Raw genomic sequence first — 13,172 nt, forward strand, 5'->3', positions numbered from 1 at the left:
CTTTGGCAAGTATCACAGCTTGTAAACGCTTTTTGTAGCCAGCTAAGAGTCTTTCAATTCTTGTTTGGGGGATTTTCGCCCATTCTTCCTTGCAAAAGGCTTCTAGTTCTGAGAGATTCTTGGGCCGTCTTGCATGCACTGCTCGTTTGAGGTCTATCCACAGATTCTCGGTGATGTTTAGGTCAGGGGACTGTGAGGGCTATGGCAAAACCTTCAGCTTGCACCTCTTGAGGTAGTCCATTGTGGATTTTGAGGTGTGTTTAGGTTCATTATCCTGTTGTAGAAGCCATCCTCTTTTCATCTTTGGCTTTTTTACAGACGGTGTGATGTTTGCTTCCAGAATTTGCTGGTATTTAATTGAATTCATTCTTCCCTCTACCAGTAAATTTTCCCCGTGCTACTGGCTGCAACACAAGCCCAAAGGATGATCCATTCACCCCCGTGCTTAACAGTTGTAGAGGGGTTCTTTTCATTAAATTCTGCACCCTTTTTTCTCCAAACATACCTTTGCTCATTGCAGCCAAGAAGTTCTATTTTAACTTCATCAGTCCACAGGATTTGTTTCCAAAATGCAGCAGGCTTGTTTAAATGTTCCTTTGAACCTTTTGAATAGAACTTTTTGGCTGCAATGACCAAAGGTCTGCTTGGAGAAAAAAGGGTGCAGCCATCACCAACTTCATCAAGATCAAGATAGCACCAGCGAACAACGATTCCTCAAGTGACATCTTCCAGATAGGAAATCTCTCCAATTATTTCATTTTTTCTTTGCCTTCTGCTTGTTATTTTTGTCTTGCTTGTGTTACAGAAGCTGTTGGAGCTGGTGATGCACAGTTTGGAACTCGATCAAAGGATCCAGCGCTCTGTTGTGTCCAGTGAGCTGACTCATGGGGATCAGAGACAGGGCGGCAGAAAGGACCAAGAACCTAAGCTGGCATGTAAAAGACCAGAGATGAGGGACAAGGTCATGAACAACTCCATCTCAAAGTTAGATGGAAGATTGAAGAACCAAGTTGAACGTAGAGAGGTGAGCGATGGCTCCCTATGAAGGCCACCAACAAAGGTCAGAAGCCGAAATGGTTCAGACCCAGGTCAGCGATCACTCTTTAATGAAGGACTGAGTTTTTAGTGGCCACTCTTGTCGTAGGTAGACGAAAACATGTTTCCGATACTGAGATTTATGTGACTATTGAACTGTACTTTATATTGGTTTCCTTCAGTTTTATGGTGTTTTCTATCTTGTGGCTGATTAGTGGGTGGGTGGTCTGTTAATTTTTTGTGATGGGGGTTGGGGGGGTTTGATGCTACTGTTATTGTTTTTTACTGCAGGTGAGGAGGTCAGGGATTGTTATTATTGCTTTTTTTCTGCCAGTGAGAGGGTTGGGGATTGTTATTTTTGCTGCTTTTTTCCTCGCGAGTGAAGGGGCTGGGGATTGTTATTGTTGCTTTTTTTTCTGCGAGTAAGGGGGTCAGGGATTATTATCATCATTGTTTTTTTCTGCAGGAGAGCGGAGAGTAATTTAACAGTATTGTCACTGTTTTTTTCTGAAGGAGAGTAAGTGGGAGATTTTGAGGTCTGTGAGTTTTGTTTCTTTCCTTTTTCATGCAAGGGGGAGTTGATGTATTTTCTTTCATCAACTCCCATGGTCTTTCTGTATTTCATGGTTATCTGGAGAAGGCAAATATCAGAGTTGTATTTGACATGCATACTTTTGACATTAAAATGAACCTTTGAAGATCTACGTAGATGTGGGTGTCTGTCTTTAAGAACAGAGTTTTCCCAAAACAGAAGCCCTGGATGAACCTGAAGATTTGTAGTCTGCTGAAGGTTAGATCTGTGGCATTCAAGACTGATGATCCAGAATCCAACAAGTCCAGATATGGCCTACAGAAGGCCATCGTGAAAGCAAAAATGCTTGTCCGTGTGAAGTTAGATATAATCACATGCAGAACAGCTATAGCAGGATTTGCATTCCTTTCAGGCAAAATCTAGAAGTATAAATGGCAGTGGTATTTCACTCCACAGTGAACTCCACCACCTTTTATTCAATGCTTTGAAAGGGTGAATAACACTACACCTGTGCAAATCCTACAATATCTGGCAACCCAGCAATCTCTGTCCCGGAAGCCGATGTCAGAAAATCAAAGGTGAACCCTTGCAAGGCATTAGGTTCAACTGGCCAGGTACTGAGAATCAGTGCCAACCAATTGGCTGGAGTGTTCAAAGACATCAGCTTCTCATTGCTTCAGTCTAAAGTTCCCACCTGTGTCATAAGGGCAGCAATCATTCTGCTACCAAGGAAAAGCAGGATGAGCTGCCTCAATGACTATCACCAGGTAGCACTCTCAGCTGTATTGAAATGTTTTCAGAGGTCGGTTATGGCTAAAATTAACTCTTGCCTGAGAACGACATGGAACCGCTGGAATTTGCCAACTGCCACAACAGATCTGCTGCAGACATAATCTCACTGGCTCTGCTTTACAATAGCAAAACATACTGTATGTCTGGCTGATGTTTATAGATTACAACTTGGGATTCAACACCATCAACCCTTAATATTAATCAGCAAGCATCCAAATCTGGGCCTCTACAGCTTTCTCTGCATCTGGATCCCTGATTTCCTTATTGGGAGATCAGTCAGTGTGGAATGGTAATATCCTCTCCTCAAGGAAAATCAGCAAAGCTCAACTGTCATCTATAAGTTCACAGATGACACCTCTGTCATTGGCAAAATCTCAGATAACGACGAGGAAGCATTTAGGATTGAGATATTTCAGCAGGTTGAGTGGTGTCACAACAACGAGCTTACACTCAACATCAACAAGATCAAGGAATTAACTGTGGACTTCAAATAAAAGGAGGATGGGAGAACAAACCAGCCCTGATTGAGAGGTCATCAGTGCAAAGGCTAAGCAGCTTCAAATTCTTAGGGGTCAACATTTTGGAAGATCTATCCTAGGCCCAACTCTCTGATGCAATCATGAAGAAGGCACCAGCAGCTACAGCTTATTAGGAGCTTAAAGAGATTTAGTACATCAAAGACTTGCAATTTTCTATAGGTACACAATGGAGAGCATTCTGACCAGTGGCATCACAGTCTGGTATAAGACTATAAGACATAGGAGCAGAATTAGGCTATTTAGCCCATCAAGTCTGCTCCACCATTTGATCATAGCTGATTTATTTTCCCTCTCAACACCATTCTCCAGCCTTCTACCCATAACTTTGATTACCCTTTCTAACGAAGAACACATCAACCTCTGTTTTAAATATACCCATACCTCAGCCTCCATAGTCATCAGCGGCAATGAATTCAACAGTTTCACCACCCTCAGGTTACAGAAATTCCTCCTCACCTCTGTGCTCAAGGGACTTCCTTCTATCCTAAGGCTGTGCCCTCAAGTCCTAGGCTCTCCCACTATTGGAAACAGCTTCTCTACAAACTCTCTATCTAAGCTTTTCAATATTCTATAGGTTTTAATAAGAAACCTTGATATTCTTCAAAACTCCAACGGAGAGTCCAATCCACAGGATTGCAAGAGGCTGCAGAGGTTGTAGGTTCAGCCAGTTCCATCACAGGCACAACCTTTTGAACCATTGATGACATCTTCAAAAGGCAATGCCTCAAGGTGGCCCCTCAAAGTGGCAGCTTCCATTAGTAAGGAGCTTCACCATCTGGGCTATGTCTCATTTTGCTACTACCATTAGGGAATAGGTGCAGTAGTCTGAAGACCCACGCTTAAGAATTCAGGAACACCTTCTTTCCTTCCATCATCAAATTTCAGAATGATCTAAGAATTCATGAACACTACTTGATTATTACTTTCTGTTTGCACTATTTATTTTGTAATTTATAGCAATTTTTAATTCTTTGCACTGTGTTGTTGCTGCAAACAACAAATTTCTTGATTTACAAGTCAGTGATAATAAACCTGATTCTCATTACCTTGCCAAAGCCTGATAAATGTTTACCAAATTCCTTTTAATTTGCTTGCACTTCCTAGCCACTGAAACTGTTTCAATCACATGCATGAGGCAGTGCATTCTAATCGTATGTAATCACTCCAAACTACATCAGGCACTAGCCCAATACTCCCTCGAACTTGCTTTAAACTCAAAGCTTTTATTTATGTAAAAGTAGGAGACAAAATTCAAAAGGAATCCCTTAAATCCTTGAGCATCAACCAACTTTCTACTCATGTAGACAAACATTTCTTTTTCCAAATGGTCCAAAAGACAATCTTGAACACTTTCTGAAAATTTGATGCTAATTGTCCAATACACATAATCCTGGGTCGGGACTGCTAAGTGTACTCAGGAATAAAAAAAAATTTTAAAAATTAAAAGACAATGAAAATATAACATGAAAAGGAAAATTGTAAGATAACAGGAAAAGTATATATACTAAAGCAAGTTTCAGTTAATGTTGTTTAAAAAAGGATCGAAAAGTAATCCGGGAAATTATAGGCCGGTGAGTTTAACATCAGTAGTAGGTAAGTTATTGGAGGGAGTACTAAGGGACAGAATCTACAAGCATTTGGATAGACAGGGGCTTATTAGGGAGAGTCAACATGGCTTTGTGCGTGGTAGGTCATGTTTGACCAATCTGTTGGAGTTTTTCGAGGAGGTTACCAGGAAAGTGGATGAAGGGAAGGCAGTGGATATTGTCTACATGGACTTCAGTAAGGCCTTTGACAAGGTCCCGCATGGGAGGTTAGTTAGGAAAATTCAGTCGCTAGGTATACATGGAGAGGTGGTAAATTGGATTGGACATTGGCTCGATGGAAGAAGCCAGAGAGTGGTGGTAGAAAATTGCTTCTCTGAGTGGAGGCCTGTGACTAGTGGTGTGCCACAGGGATCAGTGCTGGGTCCATTGTTATTTGTCATCTATCTCAATGATCTGGATGATAATGTGGTAAATTGGATCAGCAAGTTTGCTGATGATACAAAGATTGGAGGTGTAGCAGACAGTGAGGAAGGTTTTCGGAGCCTGCAGAAGGACTTGGACCAGCTGGAAAAATGGGCTGAAAAATGGCAGATGGAGTTTAATACTGACAAGTGTGAGGTATTGCACGTTGGAAGGACAAACCAACGTAGAACATACAGGGTTAATGGTAAGGCACTGAGGAGTGCAGTGGAACAGAGGGATCTGGGAATACAGATACAAAATTCCCTAAAAGTGGCGTCACAGATAGATAGAGTCGTAAAGAGAGCTTTTGGTACATTGGCCTTTATTAATCGAAGTATTGAGTATAAGAGCTGGAATGTTATGATGAGGTTGTATAAGGCATTGGTGAGGCCGAATCTGGAGTATTGTGCTCAGTTTTGGTCACCAAATTACAGGAAGGATATAAATAAGGTTGAAAGAGTGCAGAGAAGGTTTACAAGGATGTTGCCGGGACTTGAGAAACTCAGTTACAGAGAAAGGTTGAATAGGTTAGGACTTTATTCCCTGCAGCGTAGAAGAATGAGGGGAGATTTGATAGAGGTATATAAAATTATGATGGGTATAGATAGAGTGAATGCAAGCAGGCTTTTTCCACTGAGGCAAGGGGAGAAAAAAACCAGAGGACATGGGTTAAGGGTGAAGGGGGAAAAGTTTAAAGGGAACATTAGGGGGGGCTTCTTCACACAGAGAGTGGTGGGAGTGTGGAATGAGCTGCCAGACGAGGTGGTAAATGCGGGTTCTTTTTTAACATTTAAGAATAAATTGGACAGATACATGGATGGGAGGTGTATGGAGGGATATGGTCCGTGTGCAGGTCAGTGGGACTAGGCAGAAAATGGTTCGGCACAGCCAAGAAGGGCCAAAGGGCCTGTTTCTGTGCTGTAGTTTCTATGGTTCTATGGTTCTATGGATGAAATTTCTCCCACATTCATAGGAAACATAATCAAACAATTTAACAATTATAATATTCTCCTTCCGCATTAAAATATACTGAAACATTTTATTTTTTTAAAAAACCACAGGAAGGTAAAGCAAATTTCAGGCTAACTGGAACACTTTGGGGCCAGTACGTTTTGACCCAATTAAGTGGCAGCCCTAATTGTCTGAAGTTTCAGGGAAATATTTAAGAAGGTATAAATGAGACAGACTACTATTTAACTCAGCAATAAATTATGTATTTAATTGCAATGCAGAACAAATTAGAACAGTACTAATACTACTTCAGTACTATAAAATGTATTAGTTCATAATGGTTACCGACAGAGGAATTCGTCAAGTGTACACTGGCGTGTTCTTTTGAATGAACAAATTCAGTGCAAACACCTCATGCAGATAATGGACTGCCTTCTTTGCCTTCAATAAATTTCATTACCAACAATAAATTTCCTGGCATCGTGTGTAGTCATTAGCTCAGGTTCAGTTGTGTCACTCTCATCACTTTCCTCACCTTCCCCATTTTGGTGTTTCAAAACAATGCTTTCAACGATTGCAACCCCAAATCTTCATTTTCATTGTAACATTCAAGATGATTGTCAATACCTTCAAATTCTTCATAGTTCCTAACTTATTGACGTAGTAAAACGCTTCATTTTCATCCTAGCCATTTCCAGCATTTCAAAGCCTGACTGCTTGAAACTGCAATGAGTAAAACCAGCTATAAATTGTCTTGCTATCACTGTGGACTTTTTTCAGACTTATGGATTTTATAGTCTATGTTTTTTTTTAATTGCCCGTTCCTTTTCAGTTTTGTTGTATAAGGGGAGGGTGATGTTCTGTTAGTTTTTTGTGCAGGAGAGAGGTTGTTTGGGGTGGGGAAGGGTTGTCGATGTTCCTGTTCCGTTTTGTGCAGGGTGAAGGGTTGACGATCCGGATGCCATTCTTTTTGGACGGTGGGGGGGGGGGGGGGGCAGTGATATTTCTCTCCGAAGGACTTTCATGTTCTTTCTTTATTTCATAGCTATATGGACAAAACAGATTTCAGAGACGAATGGGGATATATGTTTTGATAATAAATGAACCTTTGAACAACCACTGACAAACTACTGCCTGTAAAAGGTTAACCCTTGCACTCACTTCCTTGGCTGTTGAAGTAGATTTTCTTCACTTGTTTCGAGAATTTGTTTCACCAACTATCTGCGATACCTCTTTAAATTATTTTTATAATTCCCATATCTACTGGTTGCACCGAGGGTGAGGAAATTAGCTAGTAGAAATTCCAGCTGTATGTTTCTCAGACATTCTACTTGTTGACAGTGCTACACAACTGTCAACAAGCAGAAGAATTGCAGTAGCTCCATATCCCAACTAATTAGCCATTTAAGTTTGGAAGTCATCCATGCATTCTTACTAGCATACTACTCGATTGGTAAACTATCCATGCTTAGCCCTTAAAAGATCAAGGTTTAATATTTTTCCCATCAATCCACAATTTTTTTTCTTCAGCTCCTGACATGTTTAAACTACACACAGTTATTCGATCCACTGCTTTCTTTGAACCTGGTGATGTTGCATGTTTGTAGCAAAGGGAAACACCCAGCATGGCACGATAAAAAATGCCTGTTTCATCGGCATTGTAGATATCATCTGCACAATATTTTAGAAGTAAGTTGGGGAGTTTTGTCAATTTGCATGTTTCTGCACTTACAACAGCATTACTACTTTTCGCACTGTGTGTTTTCTTGAATATAATGTGGAGCCTACCTCCAACAAGACAACCATAGGTTGCTTTAAAATCTTCGTGACACAGCTTCTTAGCTAACACCTCTTAATTTGTTTAAACATTGACCCACTGACACATACGCCTCGTCCAGTTATAATGGAAAACCATTGATTGAGGGCCTCTTCAACATCTGAATCTTTACCTTCACACCTTCGTTTTTGGGATGTTCTCTGTTGTCCCTCATATAATGAAGATTCTTCTTGCAGTTTATCTTGCTGATGTATCGCGCGTGTAGTTGTAAATTTAGGCACTCCAGTTATCTCTGCCGGCTGACAATGTGTGGTGGTAGATGGATGACTTTTAATTTGGTCCAGTAGACTTTTTTTTAAAGCTAGTGTCAAAGCTTGTCATGGCATCTTGGCAAGAGTCTCAAAAACATTTTTAGTTATTAAAAAAAAAATCAAAAACCACTGCCTTTTGAATCTGCATCCATCAGCCCAAAATAACACAAGCACACACAGTTGTTCACTCCACACACAGTGTAGTATCTAACAGGCACACAAGTGCACATATCTGACCTTCTCCTGACTCAACTAAGCAGCATGGTGTCCCAAATAAACAAAGGGAATCCTGGCTATTTTCTCGATTTGTTTTTGTTCTTTAAGCATTGTCCCAAAAAAGCGGCTGCCCCAATTAACCAATGGTACATTTAACCAGAATCCACTGTATATGATCTTTTTCAATTTGTAGTTTGTTTGTTCAGGCACTAAGAGATTTGCAACTTTAAAAGTTTTTAGGCTACAATTTATTTTAGTAGCCTTCATTGTCATGTTTATGAAATGGCACCACCAATGTAGGTAACTAACGTGCATCATGTTAAATATTAAAAACTCTAACCACAGGAGTTTTAACAAAATAACATTGTATTTCACTCACAACATACAAATGCCGCCATATACTTGACCATTCTCGAAGGGTTGTAGTAACTTCCTGAACCAGTGGAAGGTCATTTGGTGTAACAGTTTCATGTTGCCTTGAATAAAATACAGAATAGCATTATTACATTCCAATTTATAAATAACTTCTTCAATTTATGATCCCTGCTTCCAGCACACAATTTTTCATTAAAAAAATAAGTTTCTCAAAAAAAATGCTGCATCTATATCCCATAGGGTTTGTTACGAAACATAGAAACCCTACAGCACAATATAGGCCCTTCAGCCCACAATGCTGTGCCGAACATGTAGTTACTTCAGAAATTACCGCGAGTTCCCCATAGCCCTCTATTTTTCTAAGCTCCATGTACCTTTCCAGAAGAATCTTAAAAGACCATATCATATCTGCCTCCACCACCGTCGCCAGCAGCCTATTCCACGCACTCACCACTCTCTGCATAATAAAACTTATCCCTGACATCTCCTCTGTACCTACTTCCGAGAACCTTAACATTGTGCCCTCTCGTGTGAGCCATTTCAGCCCTGAGAAAAAGCCTCTGAGTATCCACATGATCACTGCCTTTCATCATCTTATACACCTCTATAAGGTCAACTCTCATCTTCCACTGCTCCAAAGAGAAAAGGCTGAGTTCACTCAATCTATTCTCATAAGGCATGCTCTGCAACTCAGGCAACATCCTTGTAAATATCCTCTGCACTCTTTCTACAATTTCCACATCCTTCCTGTAGTGAGGTGATCAATACTCCAAGTGGGGCCTGACTAGGGTCCTATATAGCAGTTACATTACCTCTCAGCTCTTAAACTCAGTCCCACAGTTGATGAAGGCCAATGCACCGTATAACTTCTTAACCACAGAGTCAACCTGCGCAGCAGCTTTGAGTGTCCAATGGACTCTCACCCCAAGATACCTCTGATCCGCCTCACTGCCAAGTCCTACCATTAATGCTATATTCTGCCATCATATTTGACCTACCAAAGTGCACCACCTCACACTTATCTGGGTTGAACTCCATCTGCCACTTCTCAGCCCAGTTATGAATCCTATCGATGTCTTGCTGTAAACTCTGACAGCCCTCCACACTATCCACAACACCCCCAACCTTTGTGTCATCAGCAACTTTACTAATCCATCCCTCCACTTCCTCATCCAGGCCATTTATAGAAATCACGAAGAGAAGGGCTCCCAGAACAGATCCCTGAGGCACACCACTGGTCACCGACCTCCATGCAGAATATGACCCACCTACAAACACTCTTTGCTTTCTGTGGGGGCAAGCCAATTCTGGATCCACAAAGCAAGATTCCCTTGGATCCCATGCCTCCTTACTTTCTTAATAAGCCATGCATGGGGTACCTTTATCAAATGCCTTACTGAAATCCATATACACTACATCTACTGCTCTACCTTCATCAATGTCATTAGTCACATTCTCAAAAAATTCATTCAGGATCGTAAGGCACAACCTGCCTTTGACAAAGCCATGCTGAGTATTCCTAATCATATTATGCCTCTCCAAGTGTTCATAAGTCCTGCCTCTCAGGATCTTTTCCATCAACTTACCAACCACTGAATTAAGACTCACTGGTCTATAATTTTCTGGGCTATCTCTATTCTCTTTCTTGAAAAAGGGAACAATATCTGCAACTCCCCAATCTTCCAGAACCTGTCCCATCCCCATTGATGATGCAAAGATCATTGCCAGAGGCTCAGCAATCTGCTCTCTCGCCTCCCACAGTAGCCCGGGGTACATGTCATCTGGTCTCAGAGACTTATCCAACTTTTCAAAAAGCTTCAGCACATCCTCTTTCTTAATGTCTATATGCTCAAGCTATTCAATCTACTGTAAGTCATCCCTACAATTGACAAGATCCTTTTCCATAGTGAATACTGAAGCAAAGTATTCATTAAGTATCTCTGCTATCTTCTCCAGTTCCATACACACTTTTCCACTGTCACATTTGATTGGTCCTATTCCTTCACATCTTATCCTCTTGCTCTTCACGTACTTGTAGAATGCCTTGGGGTTTTCCTTAACCCTGCTCGCCAAGGCCTTCTCATGGCCCCTTCTGGCTCTCCTAATTTCATTCTTAAGCTCCTTCCTGCTAGCCTCATAATCTTCTAGATCTCTATCATTACCTAGTTTTTTTAACCTTTCCTAAGATTTTCTTTTCTTCTTGACTAGATTTTCAACAGCCTTTGTACACCACAGTTCCTGTATCCTCCCATCCTTTCCCTGTCTCACTGGCATATACCTATGCAGAACGCCACACAAATATCTCAACATTTGCCACATTTCTGCCATACATTTCCCTGAGAACATCTGCTCCCAATTTATGCTCCCAAGTTCCTGCCCGATAGCTTCATATTTCCCCTTATTCCAATTAAACGCTTTTCTAACTTGTCTATTCCTATATCTCTCCAATGCTATGGTAAAGGAGATAGAATTGTGATCACTCTCCCACTGAGAGACCTGACACCTGACCAGGTTCATTTCCCAATACCAGATCAAGTACAGCCTCTCCTCTTGTTGGCATCTACATATTGTGTCAGGAAATCTTCCTGAACACACCTAACAAACTCCACCCCATCTAAACCCCTTGCTCTAGGGAGATGCCAATCAATATTTGAGAAATTAAAATCTCCCACCACAACAACCCTGTTATTATTACACCTTTCCAGAATCTGTCTCCCTATCTGCTCCTCCATGTCCCTGTTACTATTGGGTAGTCTATTAAAAACACCCAGTAGAGTTATTGAACCCTTCCTGTTTCTAATTTCCACCCACAGAGACTCAGTAGACACAATCTCTCCATGACTTCCTCCTTTTCTGCAGCCGTGACACTATCTCTGATCAGCAGTGCCGCGCCCCTGCCTCTTTTGCCTCCCTCCCTGTCCTTTCTGAAACATCTAAAGCCTGGGACTCTAAGTATCCATTGCTGCCCCGAGCCATCCAAGTCTCTGTAATAGCCACAACATCATAGCTCCAAGTACTGATCCACGCTCTAAGCTCATCCGCTTTGTTCATGTTGCTTCCTGCATTAAAATAGACACATCTCAAACCATCGGTCTGAACACATCCCTTCTCTATCACCTGCCTATCTTCCCTCTCACACAGTCTCCAGGCTTTCTCTATTTGTATGCCAACCGCCCCTTCCTCCGTCTCTTCAGTTCAGTTCCCAGCTTCGCCACCCACACTCCCCCCCCCCCGCAATTCTAGCTTAAAGTCTCCCCAATATCCTTAGCAAACCTCCCTGCCAGCATATTGGACCCCTCAGATTCAAGTGCAACCGGTCCTTTTCGTACAGGTCACGCCTGCCCCAAAAGAGGTTCCAATAATCCAGAAATCTGAATCCTTGACCCCTGCTGCAATCCCTCAGCCACACATTTATCCTCTACCTCACTCTATTCCTATACTCACTGTCACGTGGCACAGGCAGTAATCCCGAGATTACTACCTTTGAGGTCCTGCTTTTCAACTTCCTTCCTAACTCCCTATAGTCTGTTTTCAGGACCTCCTCCTTTTTTCTACCTATGTCATTGGTACGAATATGTACCACGATCTCTGGCTGTTCACTTTCCCACTTCAGGGATATCGTGGACGCGATCAGAAACATATAATGCAATCCACCCACTGACCCTCAATACAGGTGCTCCGCATGGCTGTGTCTTAAGCCCCCTCCTTTACTCTCTGTATACCCATGACTTCGTTGCCACCCACAGCTCCAATCTGCTAATTAAATTTGCTGACGATACATTGACTGGCCTAATCTCAAATAATAACAAGGCAGCCTACAGAGAATAAGTCATCACCCTGATATAGTGGTATCAAGAAAACAACCTCTCCCTCAATGTCACAAAAACAAAGGAGCTGATTGTGGACTACAAGGGGGAATGGAGACAGGCTAGCCCCTATTGAAATCAATGGTCTGGGGTTGAGAGGGCAAACGGTTTTTAAGTTCCTCAGCATACATATCACTGAGGATCTCACGTGGTCTGCACATACTGTCTGTGTGGTGAAAAAAGCACAACAGCGCCTTTCACCTCAGATGGCTGAAGAAGTTTGTTATGGGCCCCCCCAAATCCTAAGAACTTTCTACAGGGGCACAATTGAGAGTATCCTGACTGGCTGCAGAACTGCCTATTATGGGAACTGTACTTCCCTCAATGCAGGACTCTGCAGAGAGTGGTGCAGACAGCCCAGCACATCTGTAGATATGAACTTCCCACTATTCAGGACATTTACACAGACAAATGTGTAAAAAGGGCCCGAAGGATCATTGCGGACCCAAGCCACTCCAACCACAAACTGTTTCAGCTACCATCCGGGAAACAGTCCCGCAGCATAGAAACCAGGACCAACAGGCTCTGGGACAGCTTCTCCCACCAGGCCATCAAACTGATTCATTCACGCTGATACAATTGTATTTTTATGTTATATTGACTGTCCTGTTGTTATTACAAATTACTATAAATTGCACATTGCATATTTAGATGGAGACGTAACATAAGAATTTTTTAAACCGCAAAAACGAGGAATTCTGCAGATGCTGGAAATTCAAGCAACACACATCAAAGTTGCTGGTGAACACAGCAGACCAGGCAGCATCTC

The 13,172-nt window shown here is 41.9% G+C and overlaps 1 protein-coding gene across 3 annotated transcripts in view; it reads right to left on the bottom strand.

Annotated features, from left to right (window-relative positions):
* dock1 (dedicator of cytokinesis 1) overlaps positions 1–13,172 on the bottom strand; it is a 575,517-nt gene that overhangs the window by 474,117 nt on the left and 88,228 nt on the right. For 2 of the 3 annotated variants that reach the window (XM_063071820.1, XM_063071821.1), the window contains exon 5: positions 8,542–8,638. In XM_063071820.1, coding sequence (XP_062927890.1) covers positions 8,542–8,638 — 97 coding nt within the window. Of the gene's footprint in view, positions 1–7,807; positions 8,458–8,541; positions 8,639–13,172 lie in introns of those variants that run through there. The other variant, XM_063071822.1, reaches the window with a different exon arrangement.

Source organism: Mobula hypostoma, chromosome 19 (assembly GCF_963921235.1).
Source record: "Mobula hypostoma chromosome 19, sMobHyp1.1, whole genome shotgun sequence".
Taxonomy (NCBI): domain Eukaryota; kingdom Metazoa; phylum Chordata; class Chondrichthyes; order Myliobatiformes; family Myliobatidae; genus Mobula; species Mobula hypostoma.